Source organism: Capra hircus, chromosome 26 (assembly GCF_001704415.2).
Source record: "Capra hircus breed San Clemente chromosome 26, ASM170441v1, whole genome shotgun sequence".
In the NCBI taxonomy this organism is placed as follows: Eukaryota; Metazoa; Chordata; class Mammalia; order Artiodactyla; family Bovidae; genus Capra; species Capra hircus.
Window position 1 is genome coordinate 18,985,031 of NC_030833.1, and position 25,454 is coordinate 19,010,484.

Sequence of the window (25,454 nt, forward strand, 5' to 3'; positions counted from 1 at the left end):
CAGTTCTTTGAACATTTCTTTGTATAATTACCACCTTGTCTTCCAAAGAAATCTATATAGGCAGGAAATAAAAGGACTCCACCTATTAGTCACTACCAAAATATTTGTACAGGCTTCAGTTAAATTTTGAGATGAAGACCAACTTTTAAGTTAAACAACCTGGACAAAAGAGAAAAGTCTTTTCTTCTTTTTAGGTAAATTCATTACAAAAAATATGTGGAGTAGAGGAGATGGCATCAAGTCAGAAAGACGAGCTTAAGTGATTTTCCAATCAGACACTGAAAGGCACAGGTTATTAGCAGGAGAAAAGAATTTCAAACAGAATAGCATCTATAAAGGCAATTAGGTGAGCATAATCGAAATCAACTGCACATAACAATAGCAGGTTAATTTGACTATGGGAAGCAAACAAAGGCAGTTTAAGCTTATAAAATGATAAGGCTTGGAGACTGGGGGAGAATTAGGAGCACAATGAATGCTAGGATATGAAATCTGGATCTGATCCATAAGCAAAGATAAACTTTGCACAAGGTTTATCTCTGTTAGTAATACTATCAAACACAGCATTGATTACATACAAAATCTCAACCTTCTCCAATGTTAAATTATTACTCTATTACCTTAAACCACTAACACAATTATAAAAAATAATATTACTTGAATTAATACCACAGCCTATAGCCTCCTGGGCTTCCATGATGGCTCAGACAGTGAAGAATCCACCTGCAATGCAGAAGACCTGGGTTCAATCCCTGGGTTGGGAAGATCCCCTGGAGGAGGGCATGGCAACCCACTCCAGGATTCTTGTCTGGAGAATCCCCGTGGACAGTGGAGCCTGGTAGGCAATAGTCCATGGGGTGGCAAAGAGTCAGACACAACTGAGTGAGTAAGCACATAGCTCACTAATTAGTTTTATTCATCTTTCCCTTTCTAAGCATTTTAATGACAACAACCTTAATTTTTCATTCATCTTCTCTGATTTTCTATCAGCACTTTCACTAACTCTAACAATAGGACTCTGACCAATAATACCATAGGCAGCCAATTCTACCTTTCTAAAGAATCTCTAGGGAATTCACTGGTAGTTTAGTGGTTAGGATTCTGCACTTCCAACTCCAGGGCCATGCGTTCGATCCCTGGTTGGGGAACTAAGATCCCACAAGCTACAATGTGGCCAAAAAATAAATAAATTACTATAGCTTTCAAATGCAGATTAAAAAAATAATCACTAGCTTGGAAAACTGTATTACTATACTTCTCAAAGAAATAATACATTGTAGAAACACTCCCTCTTAAAAATTTTCTTAACTCTATCATAGTATTTCTCAACCCAGGTGCAGAGCATTTATAAGATATATATGCCTGAACTTCCCTGGGGGTCTAGTGATTGAGAATCCACCTTGCAATGCAAAGGACACTGCTTTGATTCCTGGTCCAGGGAGATCCCACATGCTGCAGAATAACTTCCCCATGTACTACAACTACTGAGCCTACACACTGCACCAGCTGAAGCCAGCACGTATGGAGCCCGTGCTCCACCATGAGAAGCATCTGAAATGAGAAGCCCACGCACCACAACAAAGACCCACCACAGCCAAAAAATAAAATAAATAAACCTTTTTTTAAGAAAGACATATATGCCTACACAACCTCCAAATCCTGAGCTTACTTTATCTCCTAAAAAAAGTGATACTATCTCTGATATATTACTGTTTTAACAGTGCACTGAATTGTGTCCATTTGCCAATGTGTGGAAAAATCAAGGATATGACTGAAAGGCTTGTGTGTAGGTTAAGACATGATAGATCTGAGTCTTTAATCTAATGTGATATGTTAGGAAACATTAAGGATCATTTAGCTGAAGTTGACCCAAGCTATTGAGTGCAGTCGAACTACTGTACAATTGTGCTCATTTCACATGGTAGTATGCTCAGAATCCTTCAAGCTAGGCTTCAGAGTATGTGAACTGAGAAATTCCAGATGTACAAGCTGGGTTTGCAAAAGGCAGAGGAACCAGAGATCAAACTGTCAACATTCACTGAAGCATGGAGAAAGCAAGGGAATTCCAAAAAATATCTACTTCTGCTTCATTGACTAAAGTTTTTGTGTGGATCATAATAAACTGTGGAAAATTCTTAAAGAGAGGGGAATACCAGACCACCTTACCTGTCTTCTGAGAAACCTGTATGCAGGTCAAGAACCAATGGTTAGAACTGAACATGGAATAACAGACTGGTTCAAAATTGGGAAAGGAGTACCTCAAAGCTGTACATTGTCACCCTGCTTATTTAACTTATACGCATCGTGCAAAATGCCAGGCTGAGTGAGTCACAAGCTGGAATCAGATTGCTGAGATAAATATCAACAACCGCAGATATGGAGATGATACCACTCTAATGGCAGAAAGTCAAGAGGAACTAAAGAGCCTCTTGATGAAGGTGAAAAAGGAGAGTGAAAAAGCCAGCTTAAAACTCAACATTCAAAAAACTGGATTCACAGCATCCAGTCTCATCACTTCATGGCAATAAAAGGGGAAAAAGTGGGAGCAGTGACAGATTACTTTTTCTTGGGCTCCAAAATCACTGCAGATGGTGACTCCAGCCTTGAACTAAAAGATGCTTGCTCCTTGGAAGGAAAGCTATGACAAACCCAAACAGCGTATTAAGCAGAGGTATCACTTTGTCAACAAAGGTCCATATTGCCAAAGTGATGGTTTTTCCAGTAGTCATGTACTGATGTAAGAGTTGGACCAGAAAGAAGGCTGAGCGCAAAAGAATTGATGCTTTATGAATTGTGGTGCTAGAGAAGACTCTTGAGAGCACAGAAAGGAGATCAAACTAGTCAATCCTAAAGGAAACCAACCCTGAATATTTACTGGAAGGACTGATGCTGAAGCTGAAACTCCAATACTTTGGCCACTTGATACAAACAGCCAACTCACTGGAAAAGGCTCTGATGCTGGGAAAGATTATAATGAAAGGTGAAGAGGGTAGCAGAGCATGAGATGTTAGAATAGCATCACCAACTCAATAAACATGAATTTGAGCAAATTCCAGGAGAAAGTGAAGGACAGAGGAACCTGGCATGCTGCAATCCATGGGGTTACAAGGAGTTGGACACAACTTAGAAATTGAACAACAAACGATTACTTATTGGGGTGGGGGGGTGTGGTGGATGTGGACCTGTGATAGTATTTCTAGTGGTTTCTGCATTCAATGACTATACAATCTTGGATTTAAAGGTGTCCACAACTAGTTTTAGACAGCATTTAAGCAGAAGAGTATTCTTTTTTTTTAATTAATTAATTTTTTATTTTACTTTATAATACTGTATTGGTTTTACCATACATTAACAGAAGAGTATTCTTTCAAAGAGAGAGTAAACAAGAAATCAAGGATGCTATATATTAAGTCCTTTCATAAGGATTTCATAACATGCCTTTCCCATGTGTTTTCCAAGATACAACTTCCAAAGCATTTTCATGATGTATTCTTGCACACACAGGTAAGAAAAATGGGTATTGTTATCCTCATTTTATAGGTGAGGAAGGAATGCCTCCAAATGATAGGTAACCTGCAAAAATTCCCAAAGGAAGTTGATGGCTAAGGCTGGATTTAAATCCAGGCCTCCTAACTAGAATGCCCAATGTTCTTTCCAGCCCAGCCACTGCTGTCCCCATTTGAGCCTCTATAAGCCAAAATTTTTAAAAACTGCTCCATGACACTCTAAACTGTTAGATCTTAGGACAGGCAAAGTTTTATAAGAAATGCTTTAACATAAAGTATGTGGGGGGAGGGGGGGCAGGCAGGGGGATTCATAATGTTTTCCTTAGGCTTTCTTATTAACCCCAAATATTTTGTAACCATAAATAGAAGGATGCTACAAAAAGATTCTGGAGATAGGAAACAAATGCAGAAAATAACCTGAAGAATTAGAAAAATAAATATGTCTATGCAGCTGCAATTGTTTAAGCAGGAACATGATGGAGAAAAGCTTGCAAGTATAAACCTTCTTGCAATGGCTGCTTTCAGCTGTACATGAAACAGTAGTGATAACAGGCTAAAAAATAATAAAAACTTTGAAATAAAGTTAAAAGATACATGTAACTTAAAACTAACATCTTTCTCTACACAGAAAGGTTAAATTGTGAGGTTGACATTTGCATTTGTTACATTGTCAAGGCTTTCTATCAGCATGTGTACAAACAATATCTAAAGATGTCATCTGCATATTTATACCAAAGAAGCTTATGAACAGGACCTGTCAGGATATTCTAACACCCTTCCAAAACGTCAGCTTTCATCAGATATAAACATAACATGTTTAATTTATTAGTTTGGTCTTAATATACAAAGTTGACAATCATATGTCAGTACAACTATTGATAAGGCAAATAAGAACTACAGGAAAATGTCAGAAAGTTATTGAAATGTTTGCCGAAATACTACATCAAATTGTATTTATCAGCTCTTCTCTGCCAATGAATATGTCATATTTTCCTACAGATGGCTATTTCTGAAAAGATGTACTCAATGGAGCATTTCAGAAACTTCATTCTTAAAGCATCTTAATTCCCAGGTTTGAGAAATTTAAAAGGAATCAGAACAGAGAAAAAACATAGTGCAACACATGACATTATTATTTTGCTCCACTAAAGTTAAACAGATATTGTGCTTAAAGAACAATTCACACTAGATGTCTGGTTGGAATACTTAAATGTTTTGCACACTCACCATGTATCATAGATGTTTTATCTGAGAAAACTTTGCTTTAAAATTACCAATTCTTAAACTTAATTCAGTAGCCACTTACTGAATATGCTATATGCATAGCATTTATTAACTACTTCAGAAAACTTAAAAGTGGGAAGACCCAGTCTTTTCTCTTGAAGATTTTATAATTTGGCTGGAGTAATAAAACATAAGTAAGTGAAAATCAATAAACCATTTCAGCTCTGACATGGAAACAGTGTGTACTTTGATACAGGTGAATAACATAAGTGCCAGCGCAAGTGGGAAGTAAAGAAAATGTGTTATGACACAAAGATAATTAGAAAAGGCTTCCCAAATGCAGTGAATAGCCAGCTAGGGACTGTAGAAATGAGAGACACATCAACATGAGACTAATAGATAAAACGAGCCCAAAGTCCCAAAGTAAACCAATTGTCCGAAACTGCATATAGAATAGTTCTAAAGCAACGTGAAAACCTTTGCTGGTCTTAAAATACCAAGCACTCCCACTTTCAATATCGTTAAATGACACAGCTCACAGATCTTAGATAATGTGGAGGTTGACGCCCGGCTTTCGGAGGTGAAGAAGTCAGGGCATGATGACTTGCCCAATGGCACCAGCTAGTCAGTATCAGAGCTGACACCCAAAGCCAGAACTTTGATGCTTAATCCAGTGAACTCCTACTACATCACCTGATTCTCTTGGTTTACAGTCTATCTGAAATAAATGCAGGTTACTTGTTGAAACAAGTTCTCTTTAAACTGGACACACTGAAACTAACAGAGACTTGAGTGACTCTTTCGAGAGAAATGTATAAAGCTGTATGATTTAGCAGCTTTAGAGTGAGATCGGTTTGATTTCAATTCCCAGATCCAAATTATAAGACCTTAGGAAAATGTCTTAGGTTTTTGTCATTTCAAATGCTTGAATTATAAACTCTAGTCTATCGAAAGTGAAAGTCTTAGTCGCTCAGGACTCTTTGCGACTCCATGGACTGCAGCCTGCCAGGCTCCTCTGTCCATGGAATATACTGGAGGTCACAGCCAATTCCTTCTCCAGGGGATCTTCCCAACCTGGGGATCAAACCAAGTCTGCTGCATTGCAGGCAGATTCTTTACAGTCTGAGCCCGCAGGGAAGTCCATCTAGCCTATTAGAGGCTCTCAACAGTTAACTTTCTTTCCCTTTCCTTTTCAAATCTCTATCAGTGATCTTTCTAGACTGAGGGCTTCTCAATTAGGGATAATGTTGCTTCAGTGGGAACATCTGGAATATCTGGAGACATTTTTTTGATCATCATGAGTGGGTAAAGGCCAGACATGTTGCTAAACATCCTACAAGGCACAGGATACCTTCTTCACACCTACAATGAAGAACCATCCAGTCCAAATTTTCCATAGCTCTGAGGGTAAGAACCTCTGTTCTACACCAAAGAGAAAAACTGCGATTAAAACTAGCATTCAGTGAAAAAAAAAAAAAAAAAAAAGATCTTATATTTTCTGTCCCCAAAAGCAAGCATCCTGACTTTACTAAAATATCAGTATCAAGACAGAAATACATCAGATCCCCAGGTATATAACATGGAGTTCACGTATATAGTTAACATTCCTTGCTGGGTGGAATTTGCATGTGATGATTTGCATGTAAATCTATATTTCCAGACCTATGGAAAGTTTATTTCCCTAGAACCTACCTGAGGAAGCAATAATTAGCAAAAAAAAAAAAAAAAGGCAAAACATAAATTTGTAAAATACTTATGGTTTTTTTTTTAATTGGAGGACTACAAAAGACTTTAGGCAAATGTGAACCTAATGACACCGGTTTGCCCTTTGAGATTATTTCTTAGTACTACCTAGATTCCAAGACACTAAAAGCATCAGGATGTGGCGGGGGAAAGCAGATCACTGCATGAGTCTCAACAGACTGGCCCCTGAGGCAGTTGCCGCCAGCACCCTCACCCTCTGGTACAAGCCTAGCACTTTCCCTCCCTCTCTCCTTATACTTTTATTTCCCCCTACTCCTACTTTCTCTCTTTTCCTTTTCCCTGCTGTCTATGCCTCTTGTCACTTGCCAGTGACAGTTGTTTAGCCCCAGCCATGACAGAATTCAAAAGACAAAATGCCTTGATTTAGTGGCAAGGGTCAATAACCCTTTCTGGGAGATGAAAATGAGTCCTGGGTGTACTTTAATTGGCATCTCTACTCACTGCACCTATGTTAAAACATGTTGCAGAGACAGTATTAAGAAACACCATTTTGGAAAACATTATTGAGGGCTCAAGAAATACAACTGCCTGTAATCTATTTACTAATGTTAAAAAATAGTTAGCATTTCTAGTTCTGCTGGGTTTAAAATCGTTCATCCTCAGACTGAAAAGTAAACTCAATATAAAGGGGCTGTTGCAGCTGAATTTGGTCTTGGAAATTTCTCTCCAAAAGTGCCACAATATGGTACCTTTTAAACATCAGTGAGAGTCACAGTGCCATCTATGGCCACCTTCTGTTTGAATCAGAAATTGTAATTTTGCTACTTTGACAGTCTCTGAACAGACTAGGAAAATAGAAAGCCCTCTCAGCTATAAAATGCATGGACAAAAATCTTACCCAAATCTATATTTCTTGACACATGGATTGCTTTAGAACCTACCTCAGAAAATAGTTAGCTAACAAGATGTAAATTTGTGAATATTGTAATGAAAACATCTTGAAATTTCATGAAGACAATCTCTCTGACTGCAGAGTCTATAGTAAAATAATATAACCATAAACCAGACCCTTCAATCAATTCACAGTGTTTTAAAAAGAGAAAAACCTAAGATCTATTTTACTTTAACAAGATAGATCTTAAAATACCAATTAAGGCACTGCATAGTATTTTTTTTCTGAGTCCTTTTTGACTGCAATTTAGAAATAGTATAAAAGTTATTTCATAATTAAAACCTCTAAATACCATTGAGATGATGATTATAAGATTTAAATTGATATCATAAGCTATGGGTTATATTAAATTAGAAACTCTCCAACCTGGCCACAAAAGGAAGTTCAATTTTCTCCCCTAAACAAGAGAAATCCTCCAGTAATTCTACTATCAAGTTGTAAGTGATTTTCCTTACACCAATGCCCAGCTATCATCATTTGGAACCAAGTAGATTTTCTCTTTCTTTCTGTTCCAAATTCACTCGGCTTACTGCCAAGAGAAAATACAGACACAGGGGAGGCAAAGAGCAATTCTGTTAAGATCAATGAAGATGTTGGCCATAACAGAACCCTATTTATCCATCACATCCATACTTCTTTTTCTCTCATTAGAGATTACTAGCAATTTCTTGACAATTCTTGTACAGAATTAAGTTATAGTCAGTCTTGTAAAACATCACAGAGGAAAGGAAAAATATATACAGTTTTTTCCTACTAAATCCAGAAACTATACACACACACACACTATATATATATATATAAAACTTTCATGAACATAACCATTTCTATTCTTATAAGAGACCATACCCATTTCCAAAGCAAAGTGCATACTTATAAACAAAAAATTCACATGAAGATGTTCTACTGGCATTGACCCAAAGTAAAAGGTCAGAGGCACAGTCTATTCAGCAGTATGAAATTAAAGGCTGAGGGTTCTGTTTCGTTCGAGGCTCAAGTGAGAAGTTAAAAGATTCGTTTTACCACTGAGGGAGAAAAATTATTCATGCTATTGCACTTGTTTCCACCAAATAGTGGCTATCGGGGTACCTAACTTTAAACCAAGAGGAAATTAACTAAAGCCTTTTGATGCAAAAGACATGAGAGTAACTGTCACTGTAAGATACTGAATTTTGCCAAGTTTTTTTTTTATTATTAAAAGAAAATAGCACTGAAGATTTGAGAGAAAAAAATGAAAGCAAGTTAAATGGCACTGCAACTCCCATTAAGGAAACAGCATCATTGTTTTAAATGCTTCATTAAATATAAAGCAAGTGCATTACCCAGCAAAAGTCATCTTTCAATCACATCTAATCACAAATGAATAAAGGCCAAGCTCCTCAACTTAACCTGCAAGGCTTTGCCAAGCATTCAAGCTCATCAAGGGCTAATGCCCAAGTGGGGACCCAGACCAATTAAGCTGCAATTGTCCAGGAGTGGGTGCTAGGCGGGAGGAGTTCTTAAAGACCCCCAGTTGTTTTTAATGTGGAGCAAGGTTTGGTAACTAAGGCCCTAGTCCCACATGCTACACCTGAAGGATATCAAACCCTCAAGGTCTCCCCTTCCTCCCTTCGACCACATTATACTCCCCCCTCCCCACTTTGTTTGTTATTCTTCCAAGCTGAGGAGACCCTACTTCTCCCAAATTCCTCTTCTCCCTTCAAGTCTCAGTGTGGGTATCCCTCCTGGGTGCCTTCCCCCACAAACCCACTTCATTCCTGCACAGACACCTGGGTTGGAAGCCTCTCCCTGGAAGCGTGCTTTCACATACTCTCCCATCAGAACCTCCAACATTTCACTTACCCAAGTAAGAAAATTATCACCTATGAGCCCCTTGACGAGTATGTCGTATTCCTTCTTTGTACTCTCTTGAACAATGCTTGATAAGTTCTAAATATATATGTTTTTAGTAATCTATATCAAAACAACAGCAAACTATTGAAAACCATAGTTTTCAACATTAGAACTAACGAAGTGAACAGAAAGAAGTTTGAAAGTTCTCTTCCTCAGATTCCTTGCTTGTTCTTCAGTTTGAAGTTAATTTTAATAGTATGTTTTACTAGTAAAAATTTGATTTAAATAATTTCAATTTCCACCATATTATTTCTAGCTGGGTATTACTGTATATTAGGGACATATTATAAACCAAATTCTCAGTGTATGACAACATTTGAAACTTTTAAATTATAAAAGCTATGTGGCTTTTTAATTATAAAGCTATGTTCTCTTTAGATATGCTAAAGTCAATTCTTTGTTGATATTAATACAGTATTTAACTACTGGGGCTTCCCGGGTGACTCAGATGGTTAAGAATCCGCCTGCAATGCAGGAGACTTGGGTGGTTCAATCCCTGGGTGGTGAAGATCCCCTGGAGAAGGGAATGGCAATCTACTCGTCTTCCTGCCTGAAGAATTCCATGGACAGAGGAGCCTGGTGGCCTACAGTCCATGGGGTTGCAAAGAGTTAGATATGACTGAGTGACTAACACTTCTACTTTAACAAATATTACAGAACCTTTGCCCTTCTCCTTCTTTGTATTGGTATATTAGGCCAATGACATAACAATGCCAAAACAGTAACTTCTAACAGTTTCTGGGAAATGTCAGTTGTTAGAAATTAAGGAAGAAATGGGAAGAAAATTTAAAGTTAATACTTCAACATGTAGTTTGAACTCTAGATGAAAAACTCAGTACAAATATAACTCTAACTAGCAATATGATACATATAATAAAATGGTATAAAATAATATAGCATACCATAACTCTTCTGACTCTTCTTGACCACAAGGTCAAGCAGAAACCTTGCTTGCATAGATTAATTTCTAAAACATCTTTTATGGAACAAAATGTGCTAGAATACAAAAGCAATTCAACATACAAGGTCATGTCTGAGAATAAGAAGGAAGATTTCATGTTTCAATCCTTTGTGTAAGCTCCCACAGTCCGTCTTGAAGCACTGAGAAGGAAGGTTTAGGATACTGAGAGACTCTTCTGACTTGGAGTTACTTCAACCTCTAAACTCTTTAATTCTAGGATTACGACTGCGCACAGCAAAGCCACTGACTGGAAATCAGTGAAGTTCTCAAAGTATTTGCACATTTATTATCTTATTTGACCCCCACCCTTCCCCATCAGGTAAGCAGACTTGACATGACAACCCAAACTTGCAGGTCCAGAAACTGAAGCGCAGAAGGAATATGCCAAGTCTCAAGCCTTGGGTCGGCATTCCTTGGGCTTTTCTCACTAAATCACACTTCCTCTCTTGGCAAAGTGGTCTGTGACCAAATTCAGCTTCGTACAATGTTAGAAAACTATGAGATGGACCTTTCTAACCAATGTCCAATAATACATGTATGATATTTTTTAAGGATAAATAAAGCCATCAAATAAGAACCCTGGATAGACAGCATTTGAAATGGATAGTGCTGAACCATGCCCTTAAAAAAAAAAAAAAAAAAAGAGTAGAAAAAGAAAAACTTAAATTTCGTTGAAGCTAAGAAGAAATCTGCAAAGTTCTAAAAATGGTGATTGCTTCACTATAAAGTGAAAGTGAAGTGGCTCAGTCATGTCCGACTCTTCACGACCCCATGGACTGCAGCCCACCAGGCTCCTCCATCCATGGGATCCTCCAGGGAAGAGTACTGGAGTGGGGTGCCACTGCCCTCTCCAAAAATTATTATTATATATGGCCATATTTATGACAGTTCTAGTCATATATAGACAACTCTAGTCTTATTTCAGTTGAAATGTATTTGTAGACTTGGTTTATATGAAAAAATCAAAATAAGAAAACAATGAAACAAAAAATATCCATCATTTAATATGCAAAGATGCTATGCTTCATTATGAAAATCAAGGGGTGTCATGGAAAATACTCAGACAAAATTAACTAAGGGCACCCCTGTTTTTTTAAAGTACAGAATACATTTTTAAGAAACTCATTTCATTTCTATAACTGAACATTTTACACCAAGACCAATGCCAGGCCGTACGACTTTCCGAACCATAAAATCTGACTGTCTCTCTCCATTTTAAGAATGCAATTACAGGTCAAATTCTTTACAACCAATAACAGAAATCTCCATTTTCAAAGTAGATTTTCAAGTCTAAGACAGTGATATCTTGAATTAAACAATATTTAACAGAACCAAATGGAGAAAATTTGTACACTTCTTCTGAATCTTCTGTGATCGTGTTCGTACCTACAGAAGCTTCTGTGAATCTGCAAAGGCACAAGCTGCCTCAAGAACTAATAAAAAGCACTGAAGATAAAGTCCCATTTTTTTGATGATGTTTCCCAATCTGACCACACTTCAGCACTTCAGAGGCATTTCTAGCAAAGGCTTTTAATCCACAATCTGATGAACTTCTTAAAACAAAAGCCAGACCAATTTGACTCCACATTTGTTCTTGTTTTTTATTCTTAAAAATGAATCTTCCATTTGGGGGAATAAAGGACAGGACATTAAACAAAACAAGTCAAAAAGAGACTGTCTATGTGCATGGTCCATGTCCTGGTAGATTTCCAAGGATCTGAAACCAAGAGGAAGAGTCTCTGGCAAAGAAATCTCTTCTAGCCCCCTTTTAAGTTCTTGTTCAGGAAAGCTTAAACTAGGTAACATAGCAAAACTCCTCAACCACTATTACACAGTTGAAAAACCTTCACCTTAGAGACCAGATCGGGTTCCATCTTCATCACAAGCAGCTCCACGCTCCTAAAAGCTATGAGTTAAGTCAGAAGTGCCTATTCTGTTTTAAGCTTTGTTCTGAACCTCACAAATGTGGAACTGGATAAAAGACAATAAGAATGGCATAAAAAGAAGCGGAAGATTCATGAAAAAAGAAATGAGAAAGCAAAGTTGGAATCATGATGTGTCATTTCCAGTAGCTCACTAACTTCAGCGTAGCAAAGCACGAAAATGACATGCTCTATTTGAATATGCTTTAACCCTCAGGCCTGAAATCTCTAGCTCAGTCAGTCGAATTCAATAGTTACATTTTGAGCTTCAAGATCCCTTAGAACATAAGCTTTAAGAGGGCACTGAAGGTGTGTGGGCATCTGTATGGAGCAACAGCCTTGAGGCCTTTGGTTGCCCTAGCAACATCACGGCATCACTGTCACCCCCTTCAAAGTTTGGCACTTATTGGGACACTGTCTGGCAAGCGCTCTGATAAAAGATATCCTATTTAAAACTCAATTAACTACTCTTCTTTCCAAGGAATAGCATGTTGTTGTTGTTGTTGTAGTCAATAAGTCATGTCCGCCTCTTTTGCAACCCTATGGACTGTAGCCTGCCAGGCTGTCCTCTGTCCATGGGATTTTCCAGGCAAGACTACTGGAATGGGTTGCCCTTTCCGTCTCCACGGGATCTTCCTGGCCCAGGGATGGCATCTGTGGCTGCTGCACTGGCAGGCAGAGTCTTTACCACTGAGCCACCAGGAAGGCCCCAAAGAATACAGTATACCCATGAGAAAAAGGAGCAGGACCCCCAGGCAAAGACAGGCAAAAGCCTTATCTTTTACGCTACATAGCACCTGTCCCAGGGGAACTCAAGAGGGTTTCCACAAACCTTGATAACAGTCTCTGACCACATATCTGAAGAATATCAGGCTATTTTTGAGCATGGGACAGTTTACCAGCAACCAGTAAAAAGTTTACTATGTATGAGCAAACAATTTAAGATTAAAACAGAGCTGGCTTTTTGACGATGGCAATTAGTTTCTTCGTGTTCCAAACACCAAATAACATTTTCCCATTAATTTTTAAACCAATGTGGCTTTAACTTAAAATAAACTGTACATCAAAAGAATGGAAAATAAACAGCCAGGAACACAATTTGACGAATTGGATTTATTTAGTTTATTTATCTAAACAGGGACCATTGGATCTCTTAAATAGGCTGACAGTTGCACTGGGCTGGTTAATAAAACATTCAACAGTGTCTTCAGCCAATATAGAAATGCAAATCCCATCAGAAATATTTTATTCATGAGGCAGTAATTTCAGTTACTACCAGTACGTAAAAAAAAAAAAAGGCACTCTGCAAATAAAGAGTGCCATCTAGTGACTAACAACGAAGCCAAATTTATTACCAGCTTACAGTTCATCTTTCAAAAATCTTACCTATTTTTATCATTCCTCTTTATTTCCTAGATAAGATCAAAGTGGCTAGGCAAAACAAATAACAGGAAAGCCGATAATAATCTGTTAAGTCTTTTAAGAAGGATTATAAGCAGAGACAACGGCATTAAAACCAATAAACTTTATAATTATTTACCTGTTTTAAAACAATTTAACACCATATCCAGAAAATACACACTTCATCTGCTTAAAAAACTCAAACCACTAGAAATAACATAAAAGTCATAACAGAAACTAGCTCCTCCACCATAAAATGACATTAAAACTTTGATTTCAATGATTAAAAAAATGAGTAGACAGTAAAAGAAATCTTCCAATAAAACTGTAATAGCTTCTCAGGAATCTGACAACAATTTAAAATATATGTATACATACACAAGAATGTGTAAGTGCACACACAGGATATGTTGATACCACGACACACTTCAACTTTGCCAGTGACTACAGTGGATATGGAAGTGATTTTTGCAGGTCATAAAGCTCTATAGGAGCTAAAGACAATGGTCTGAGGCCCAAAGCAGTCATCCTAAAAACAGTCACTTTGGAAGAATGTGTCAGGGCTGCCAAAGAGAAGAAAAATCTATTAAGGCCAAGCTCAAATTCAGTACATAGGACGAATCATAAAATATTTAAAACATACTACTGTTCCATTAAAGTTTACATGATGGGGAGAAGGGTCAAGAACATGAACCTTTACAGCATCCTGAATTAGGAGACCAAGGTGACAGGCAAGCACAGAGCAGCCCCCAGGAGGCATCACCACAGCTGAAAACAGACTTTTGGATCCATTTCCTGTGTCAGCTTTGAAATTATCGGAGACGCTGTGAACAGATTTCCAAGGTCAAAGCCTGGACCGAGAATCCTACAAAGAAGGCCAATGGCATGATGCTTTTCCAGCAGCTTCACCTATCGAGGCTTTTTAGGAATTCGTGTTCTCAGAAAATAGCATCAAACAAGAAAAATCATCTGTGTATACACAAACACGGGCTTCCTCAGAGGCTCAGCAGTAAAGAATTGGCCAGCAATGCCAAAGACGTGGGTTCGATCCCTTGGTTGGGAAGATTCCCTGGAGAAGGAAATGGCAACCCACTCTAGTATTCTTGACTAGGAAATCCCATGGGTGGAGGAACCTGGCAGGCTGCATGAAGTCCATGGGGGTTGCAAGAGTTGGACACAACTTAGCAATTAAATAATAACAACATACAAATACAGTATTACTTTTTATCTTAAAAGGGTCATAGTCATATCCAGAGGACTAAAATATTCTTCAGCTTTTGATCATGAAATTTTGAAAATATAAAATGAGATCAGGTTTAGACCAGATATGGAGAGTCATGCTAAGTTAGCCTTACCAGCATGAATATACCTTCCATGGAAAAGTATCTTAGAAAAAGAAATCTCAGTTATATTTAATTCTAGAGTTGTAAAATTCCTGTAATAACAGATCACAACAGTTTATTTTTCATATAATTGCGGCTTAAATGAGTGATATACATAAAGTACTTACCTCTGGTCTGCCTATGAGTTTTAGTTCTTTACCTTCAAACACAGAGACGATTACAGCAAGAAAAATGATCTGACAAGTCACAGTAAAATGAATTTCCAAGGAATATTTTATTAGAGCTATAATATTTTTGTTACCCTTTTACACAGTAATCTGCCTTCTGAGAAATGACCCTGATGAAATAATCCTGTTCTGTTCACTGCAGCACAATAAATTATGGAGGGAATGAATGAAAAATGTAAGGACTGAACAAAAGATGAACTAATATCACCGACTGAAATATTATGCATGTGTGAGTGTTAAGTCACTCAGTCATGTCTGACTCTGGACTCTGTGGACTGTGGCCCACGAGGCTCCTCTGTCTAGGGGATTCCCCAGGTAAGAATCCTGGAGTGGGCTGCCATGCCCTCCTCCAGGGGATCTTCCCAACCCAGAAAGTGAACTCGGGTCTGGCTGAGCACCGAAGAATTGATGCTTTTGAAGTGTGGTGTTGGAGAAAACTCTTGAGAGTCCCTTGGACTGTAAGGAGATCGATCCAACCAGTCCATTCTAAAGGAGATCAGCCCTGGGATTTCTCTGGAAGGAATGATGCTAAAGCTGAAATCCAGTACTTTGGCCACCTCATGTGAAGAGTTGACTCATTGGAAAAGACTCTGATGCTGGGAGGGATTGGGGGCAGGAGGAGAAGGGGACGACAGAGGATGAGATGGCTGGATGGCATCAGCGACTAAATGGACGTGAGTCTGAGTGAACTCCAGGAGTTGGTAATAGACAGGGAGGCCTGGTGTGCTGCGATTCATGGGATCGCAAAGAGTCGGACACGACTGAGCGACTGAACTGAACTGAACTCCTGCATTGCAGGCAGATTCTTTACTGTCTGAGCCACCAGGGAAACTCTGAAATACTATGCACCCATTAAAATGATTAAGAATTTATAGAAACAGAAATTATCACTGTCAGCATCCTGTGTTTTTAAAAAATATGAGAAAATATGAATTAAATATTAGGATCATCACTATGTAAAATAAAGCAATGAATTATCAAAGGAGAGGGGAAGATAAGAAGGAAACAAATAAAAATGCAAAATATGAATCTTTTGAGGTAATAGGGCTAAGATTTTTTTTTGCTTCTTTCTACTCTCAATTATTTCCAGAATGCTCCATAATAAACAGATATTATTTTTATAGAGAATCTAATAAAAATGTAATTTTAAAATGGAAATTCTATTTATTAAGTACACATAGTGGAGGAAATTTTCTTGAGATCGTTCTGTGCAGTTTGGCTTTGTTATGTCTATCCAGAATGCACTTATATTCCTGCAAGAAGGATAGCTGATATCCAAATTACAACATATTACCACTGATATGATCTGAATTTCTAAAACATTCTTTCATGGCTTTCTACAGCTTCCACAGAAAAAACCCAAAATATCTCAGGAAGTCATAAGAACAGAAACAGAAGCGTCAAGTTTTTGACCTTTCAACTAAAGTCAGAATTTTTAAAAAGTTCATCTCTGTCGTTTATACTTCTTTAGTCTATCTTAGACTGAAAAAAAAAAAAAAAAAAGAATACGGCTACTCGCTTCACTCATAAACTCAGATACTCAAGTTGTCCAGTCACCTGTTAAAAGAGTGAGTACAGGTAGTAGCAGTAAAAGCTTCAAGCTGTTCCACAACATCCTTTGAACCCTGACCTAAGGGACCAACTCCGATAGTCTGCAGGTAGCTGGGTTTCCAGGACCATTCAGCCTCACTGCTGAGACTGTCAATAGAAGTGCCATTCTCTGATGTAGACAGCACTGCACCTGGAGCTGGGCTAACAATCACATCACATAGCCTGCCAAACAGGAAAAGGACGGCACTCGGGCGCCACTGACCTGGGACAGAAGTGAACTTGATGCTGGGGCTGAAAGGCTCTACTTCTAACATTCTTTTACAATCTAATCCTCCACCCAAAATCCTGTAGTCTCTGTGTAACGTCTTAAAGAAACTTCAGCTTTGTTACAAGAAAAAAGAAATATGCAACTATACATAGCGACCACAAGATGGCGCCAGCATCATAGTACATCATCAGATGTGAAAAGGCATTCATCATCACTGGACACTCCGCGTTCTCATCCTGGTACCTCTTACTTGCTCCTTTCTCTTTCTATTTACTGAGACTTGGTCAAATATTTTACACAATGTTAGTTTTTTTTATTGTTGTTTGTACAAGCTTAGGGATTTTGTTGTTGTTGTTCACTTGATTTTATTTTCTGAAGAAGCAAACAATAATCTTAAACTTGGAAAAAATCCTCAACTCATTATTTTTCCTCCTTTGAGCTGGTTCATTTTCCTGGATATGACCGTGCCCTAGCTAAACTCACACCAATAATGAAGGGAGAAATTATAAGATGGCTTAAGTACATGAATTCTAATTTTTTAAGTCGTTTTCAAATATATTCGGAGAAGGCGATGGCACCCCATTCCAGTACTCTTGCCTGGAAAATCCCATGGACAGAGGAGCCTGGTAGGCTGCAGTCCATGGGGTCGCGAAGAGTTGGACACGGCTGAGCGACTTCCCTTTCACTTTTCACTTTCATGCATTTGAGAAGGAAATGGCAACCCACTCCAGTGTTCTTGCCTGGAGAATCCCAGGGACGGGGGAGCCTGGTGGGCTGCCATCTACAGGGTCGCACAGAGTCGGACACAACTGAAGCGACTTCGCAGCAGCAGCAGCAGCAAATATATATGTGTGTGTGCTCAGTCACTAAGTCATATTAGACTCTTTGTGACCCCGTGGACTGTAGCCCACCAGACCCCTCTGTCCACGGGATTCCCCAGACAAGAATACCGGAGTGAGTTGGCATTTCCTACTCCAGGGGGTCTTCCCGACTCAGGGACCGAACCTGCGCCTCCTGCAGCTCCCGTGTTGGCAGGCGGGCTCTTTACCACTGAGCCACCTGAGAAGCCCCACAGCATGGCGGATGGAGCCCAAGCGGAGCACGGCGTGTCTCTGAGCTTAAGAGGCACACGCTGGAGGCGGGGACTGCTGAGATGGGTGAAACTCAGCAGAGTGTTGGAGAGAAGGCACTCCGGAGATCTATAAAGGTGTCCTGTTAAGTCTTTGGCTGAAAATGAACTTGCATAAGTAGAGGCAAGAGGACTTAAGGAGGACATGTATCAGGGAAACATGGGTAGAATGCACATTCTGGAGGTCACGCAAAGCAGGGGACAGAATTCTAAGCAACAGAGAGTGGAACATGCACTGAACATGCCAGTTGTTCAAACGGAATGCAAGAAAGGCATACCCCCAAAGTCAGGCGACTCTAGACACATCCTAACAAAGTTAACGATAAGCCTTGAAAGGGTATATCAGCAAATCATCTGCCTGCCCAAATAAAGGACAACATTCTCTACAACACGCACTGTCAACAGGGGTGATATTACGCCCAGAGGCTAAAACTGGTACTTGGGAAGATATGGTTTAGTCCGTAAGTCTTGTCTGACTCTTTTGTGACACCATGGACTGTAGCCCCTCCAGGGTCCTCTGTCCATGGAATTTTTCAGGCAAGAATACTGGAGTGGGTTGCCATTGCCTTCTCCAGGGTATCTTACTGACCCTGAAATCAAACCCACGTCTCCAGTATTGGCAAGCGGATTCTTTACCACTGAACTACTAAGGAAGCCCACTTGGAAAGATGAAGAATTTTAAACATTACAAAAATTTATGGCCTTACAAAGGACCACATTACATGAACAGATATTCAGATACACAGTATATTCATGGTATTAAAATTTCCTTGGGGAGAGAGGAGCAATTAGGAAAAAGTCTTAAAAAGTTCCTTAGTGGGGTGAGAACAACAACAACAACAAAATTGAGAGGCACTACTCCACAGGAAAACAACAAATTGCAGGCTTTTTAACAAAGATCCACAATATCAAGTACATACTAATAAAATTACTAGACATGCAAAGAAACAATGGAACACAACAGAAAGTCTAGAAGTTGACCTGAATTTGGTTCAGCATGGAATGAGAACTCTGTAGAATTTTGTGGAACAGGGTACATATTTAGATCAAGGTGTTAGAAAGATCATTCCCGAGTGGAGAGAAGGACAGTTTAGGTTGGGAGAAGAATAGAAGAAGAAAAGGCTACTACAACCATCCAGATTGAGAAACATGAAGGCTTCCAGTGGTGGTGATGAAAGCGGGAAATATTTAAGTGGAAGGATTGTTAACTCTCAGTGACCAACTGGATGTGCAAGAAGATAAAGAGGGAAAAATTAAAGCTCATGCTGAAATGACTAGCATTGTCAAATCTAAGGTTTAAAGGACCCTGGATTAGAAGTACCCAGTAAATAGTAGGGAATATGAATTTAGAGCTGGAGGGAGGTCTCAGTGAGAAATGCAAGAGAATATAGCTGTGGTCATTGAAGTCACAGGAGTGATAACATAGGAGTGAGACAGTAGGGTAAGTGGAAAAGAAGCCTGAAGAGTCCAGGCAGCTGAAGGATGGGCACAGGAAGAAGGGCCAGAAAAAAGAAAATTAGCAGGCAATGGGGTGGAAGAAAAAAGTGTTGAGTTGTCCTCTGCCTTTCCCCACTGGCATAGATGTTCCCCCAAGGTCTTGATATTACAAGGGCCATGACATAACATCTTCATTTGCAATAAACATTGCAAATAAAAGAGGAAGGACCATCTCTACTACTTTTTCTTGGGGTTCAATACTTCTAGACATATCAGTATAACAAAGTAATCCAACATCTTTAAGAAGATATTTTTCATTCCATTAAAAAATAAAAGAATTAAATGTAAGAAGAAAATAAGAGTCAAAAGGGAATTATGTAAATATTTTCTACATTCTATTCAAACACCTCATGTGACAAAATATGGTAAAGTGGACAAAACTGTAAAACAGGAGGGAAAGGACCTCTTACTTCTCAAAGCCCTAAAATCACTTCCAATCGAGCCAGAGGAAAAGCCAAGGTCTTTACTCCTCCTCCAATGCCCTTACTGATATTCCTGTCTCCCTCTATAACCACATGCGCCTCTCTCTCCCCGACTCAAGCAGAGAACACCCAAGCAAAGACAGTCACAACAGCCCTGCCAGTCACTATCAACTCACCTTATTTATTGAATTTAACACTATCTGAAACTAAGATACATGCATTTACTTGCTTCTCATCATCCCCACTACAATATAAATTCCATAAGAGCAAGAACTTGATCTCTTAATCATGGCTTTTTTCCCCAGCACCCAGGACACTGCCTGATTACTACAGAGCTCGAAAAAGATCTCTTGAGCGCTTCCCTGGTGGTCCAGTGGGTTAAGAACCTGCCTGCCAATGCAGGGGATGTGGGTTCGATCCCTGGTCTAAGAAGATTCCACCGCATGCAGTGGGGCAACGAAGCCCATGTGCCACAATCACCGAGCTTGTGCTCTAGAGCCTGCAAACCGCAACCACGGAGCCTGCGCATCCAGAGGCTGTGCTCCGCAACATGAGAAGTCACTGCAGCGAGCCGCCCACGCGCCACAACTAGAGGGGCCCTCGCGCGCCGCAGCTAGAAAGCCTGTGCGCACCCGCAAGACCCAGGACCGCCAAGAGTGAAGGGACGGGAAAGAGACTTGTGGAAGGAAATCCACAGTCAAGTCGAACCTCTTCGTTCTATCGTGTGTAAACTGGGGATGGTAATCCACAGCTGTTCTGTCTGCTCTTCATACAATGAAATGAATAATGCGTGGGGAAGCACTTTATAAACCGAACCACATACAAGGCGGTGATGGTGGTGGTGGTGGTGAAGGATGTCTCCTGACGCAGTAGAAGGGAACTGTGCGGCAAGTATACAAATAAACACAAGAATCTTAATGATCGCCCAGAGAATAAGTGTTTCGTTCATAGCTGCTCATTCCATTTTCCTTTATAACAGAAAATACCCCTGAGAAACGTTTACCTATGTGATATCCAAATATCTGAAGGACTCTACTCAAGATTACAGTCGTTAGGAAAGAAATTCTGAACACTGAGTTAGCTGACTTAGAAGCCATAAAAGCAACTTAACTTCTGAAAAAAAAAAAAAAGAAGAAAAGATTAAAACTAAATTTAGTGTTGCAGCGCAGTGAAGTTGCTCAGTCCCGCCGGACTCTTGTGACCCCATGGGCTGTAGCCCGCCAGGCTCCTCCATTCATGGGATTTTCCAGGCAAGAATACTGAAGTGGGCTGCCATTTCCTTCTCCAAATTTACTGTTAATGGGTTGAATCGTGTCGCCCCGTTTCATGTATTGAGGTCTAACCCTTAACACTTCAGAATGTGACTGTACGTGGAGATGGGGGTCTGTAAACAGTTAAATGAAATAAAATGAGGCCATTGGGGCGAGCCTTAATCTAATACAACTGGTTTCTGTATGAGAAGAAGAAATTAGAACATAAACACATAGGGACTGTGAAGACACATGGAGAAGAGGCCATCCACAAGCTACAGAGAGAGGCCTCATAAGAAACAAACCCTTACGACACCTTGATTTTGGACTTCTAGACTCCAGAACCTCAAGAAGATATATTTTCGTTGTTTAAGGCACCCAGTTTGGGGTACGCTGTATGGCAATGCTAGCAGACTAATATGCTTAGTTGTTTTACAAACCAAGAGAAGAAAATCTTTGGAAAAGCACTTCATAAAGATGAGGTAAACAAACTAAAATAATCCTTACACATACTTATTTTACTTTAATCACTTATATTAGAACATTAACTTTAATTAGAACTAAGTACAATTTTAAGTTGTCAGATTCTTAAATCAGTCCAATTTTCTCATCATCTCTCACAGTCTTGCTAAGGGAACCTATCTTTTACAAGCAGGGAAAGTTTTATCTAGTACAAAGTACAGAAGCGAGGCAGTTACATTTCTTTCCTGAATTTAGGCCTATTGTGGATTCTAATTTTTCTTTTTAATTAATAGGCATGCAACTTAAAAAGTAATTGCATCAGAGTCACTGACATACCCCGACTCAGCTTCTCAGGCAACTACCCATGATAATGTCAAACAAATACGCAAAACTGCAAGTCACCCTACTTCCAGACTCCAGGTAAAACTCTTAAGAGACTCAGCACCACTGGTCTTGCAGTGGGAGGGTAGGTACACTGTGGTCTAGGAGATGTGGCTTCCAAAAGTGAAACAGCTATGGAGGAAACAGAGGCAGAAGGGTCCTTATAAACTCTCAACTTTCTTTACAAATCTGGACCCCAGGGTCGGAAATACGGTCAGTTTACATGCCCACACCTGACTCCTGCCGCTCACAGAATGGTAAGCTCAGATCTTTCTTCATCTACACTTTTTTTAATTTTAATTTTTAATTGTGGTAAAATACATATAATATAAAATTTACCATCTTCACCAATGTTAAGTGTATAGTTCAAGGCATTGAAATATATTCACATGGCTGAGCAACCAATTTCTACAGCTTTTCATGCCACAAAACTGAAATTCTACAGCCACGAAACAGTAGCTGCCCGGTTCCCCTCCCCTCAGCGCTTGGTAACTAGCAATCTACTTCCTACTTTAAGTGGCTCATCTAAGCGGAAACGTGGCTCCACGTGGCTCTAAGTGGCTCATCTATTTGTCCTTTGTGACTGGCTTATTTCGCTTAGCACGATGTTCTCAGTGTTCATCCTTGCCGTATGTCATAATGTCCTGCATGTTTAAGCTGCCTTAATAGTCCACTGTATGCACGCACCACGCTGTGTTCATCCACTCACCTGCGAATGCACACTACAGGGCTTCCCTGGTGGCTCAGAGCGTAAAGTGTCTGCCTGCAATGCGGGAGACTGGGGTTCGATCCCTGGGTCAGGAAGATCCCCTGGAGAAGGAAATGGCAACCCACTCCAGTATTCTTGCCTGGAGAATCCCATGGACAGAGGAGCCTGGTAGGCTACAGTCCATGGGGTCACAAAGAGTCGGACATCGGACATGGCTAAGCGACTTCATTTCTTTCTTTCTATCTAGGTTGCTTCCATCTTTGGGTATTGCCACAATAACACCTATCTCTTCAAGATCCTGCTTTCAATTTGCTGGAGTATATACCCAGAAGTGGAATTGCTCATCTGTATCTTTCTGCTCCTATTACCTTCTAATTACTAACAATTTTAATGCCAATATCTTTAAATTTATATTCTTAAATTTGCTAATGGTGGGTGGAGTTGAAAGTCAGATACATAGGAAGAGAAAGCTAAATATTCTCATAAGACACTCAATACAAAGAACCCTTATATAAATTATTAATTGAGCTCCTGGAGGGGAGAAGTGTAATATATCCTTTCAAAACTCTGGTAATAAAGGCTATGAAGCCTATCTCAGAAAAACATACATATAGAAACACACATCCAAACATACTGATATAATTTCAGGATATTCACAAGTCCCTGAAGTTCATCCATGAACAATGCAGCTTAAAACCTGCAAACTCTGAAAGGCCCCAAATTAGGCCCCAAAATTCCAATAAATGCTAAATATCAATAAATACCATCCAAACTCAAAAACCATATGACTTGCCTCTATTTTGTGAGTCAGGAATCCAACATACCTTCAAGTCCATCATCAGCCAGCCCTACAAGCAAAACAATGGCAGCTGTGGCATGTCTTTGGCACAAGCTCCTAAAGACGACGCACTTAATGCTGATGAAGGTGTGTGGGGGAAGCAATAAAAAAAAAAAATGTGACAATCACTGTAAAGACTGGCAAGTATAATAAAGGATCGAATTTGACTCACGAAATCTGTCTCGAGTTTTCCCATTTCTTGCTTGTAGCTTCTCATCCTGTTGCTGTACATTCCTCGACTTTGGGGAGGTATCTCTCGGACTTCCAAATCCATCTGTTCCAGCTGGAAGGGTGAGAGAAAACCATGGTTTAAACCATCTGCTCACTCTTCACATGACTTGATGTTGAGAGCTGAAAGGATTTAATTCCAAGTCCTCATTTTACAACTTGAGGAATCAAGCCCAGGAAGCAAACTGCCTGTGGTCAAGTGAACACGGGGACCACTTTTGTGCTCCATTTTTGTTAAGGTCAATAAACAGTTACTGAGGGCTTGCCAAGTGACACACGGAGTGCCAAAGTGTTTACTCTGTCAAGAATTTTAAAAACCATGTGCATTAAGCCAAACACCCTCTGTGATAATGATTTTATTATCTCTGGAGCATCCTATCATCCAACCCAAATTGGTCTGGTCTTCTGACTTCAAACCACTAGGACTATGAGAAGATAGACCAAAGCATGATTTCTACAGTTACTCTATGAAATATCAGCCCAGTCTCAGTTATTTGGTGAAAATTCTCCTGGAAAGTCTTTTCTGATTAGGATACAACCAATATGTGATTGTGACCTCCAACCTCATACTTTATAACCAGGCGGATATGGAGCTAAATGGATATAGTAACATATTAAATTACACAAGGCTCGGTGAAATCACAGCAGGGCACTTTATAACAACCTGGATACAACGCATGAGCATTTCATGGGAGGTGATACTGAAACAGTATGATGATTAAGAAAACAGGCCTTCAAGTCAGACACCTGCATTCACATCGTAGGCTCCACTGCTCACTAGTCATGCAAGCTTGGACAGGCTTCTTAACTTCTCTGGGTCTCACATGTCTCATTTCTAAAAAATAGTATGTCTTTTGTAAGACAACTATAAAGATTAAACAGGGTAATTCCTATAGTGTGCTTAGAACAGTATCTTTTACTTGGTAATTACTCAACTAATGTGAATAATAGGAGTGGTGATTACTGATGATGAAATAGAAAGACAGCAAGCATGATGTAAGGTATCAAAGATAGCTTATTTACACTTGGCATTAAAAAATAAAAACCACCAACTACAAATTGCCTCAGGTGATGTCTAATAAACTCACATCCAAAATGTTGTCAGGTATTTTGCCTCTTAAAGCAAATAGCCCTAATAAATTATTTCCATAAACACTACACACTTGGCACTAATACAGCTCTTACTTGTCTGGTGTTAAGAGTCTGAGCAAAAATAGTAAAACTCAGATAAACAAAATTTTAAAAAATGTTTCAATTCACAATCTTTAATTTTTATAAAGAAAAAAAGGTTTCATTAGCCTTGATTTAAGCAGTAACCATTTAAATTATTGCCATGTCTCAGCATAACTATGAAGCACCAATAAATCAGTCACTCAGCAATGCAATTATTTAGAGCACTTCTCTGAAATCATCATTAAGAACTGAGTTTTAGAAAGGTCGAGCAGGAGCATCCAGACAGATAACTGCAAAAGCACATGTGAGAGAAAATCTGAGTGTTAGCTACAGTTTTGTTTCAGGCATTTCATAAGGACATACTAATTAAAAGTTGGTAAGACAAAGAAAAAGGAAACACACGACAAACACTTGAA

The 25,454-nt window shown here is 39.3% G+C and overlaps 1 protein-coding gene across 3 annotated transcripts in view; it reads right to left on the minus strand.

The window, feature by feature from the left end:
• VTI1A (vesicle transport through interaction with t-SNAREs 1A) overlaps positions 1-25,454 on the minus strand; it is a 385,253-nt gene that overhangs the window by 343,454 nt on the left and 16,345 nt on the right. For all 3 annotated transcript variants that reach the window (XM_013975279.2, XM_005698489.3, XM_018041332.1), the window contains exon 3: positions 23,810-23,920. In XM_013975279.2, the coding sequence (XP_013830733.1) occupies positions 23,810-23,920 (111 nt within the window). The remainder of the gene's footprint in view (positions 1-23,809; positions 23,921-25,454) is intronic.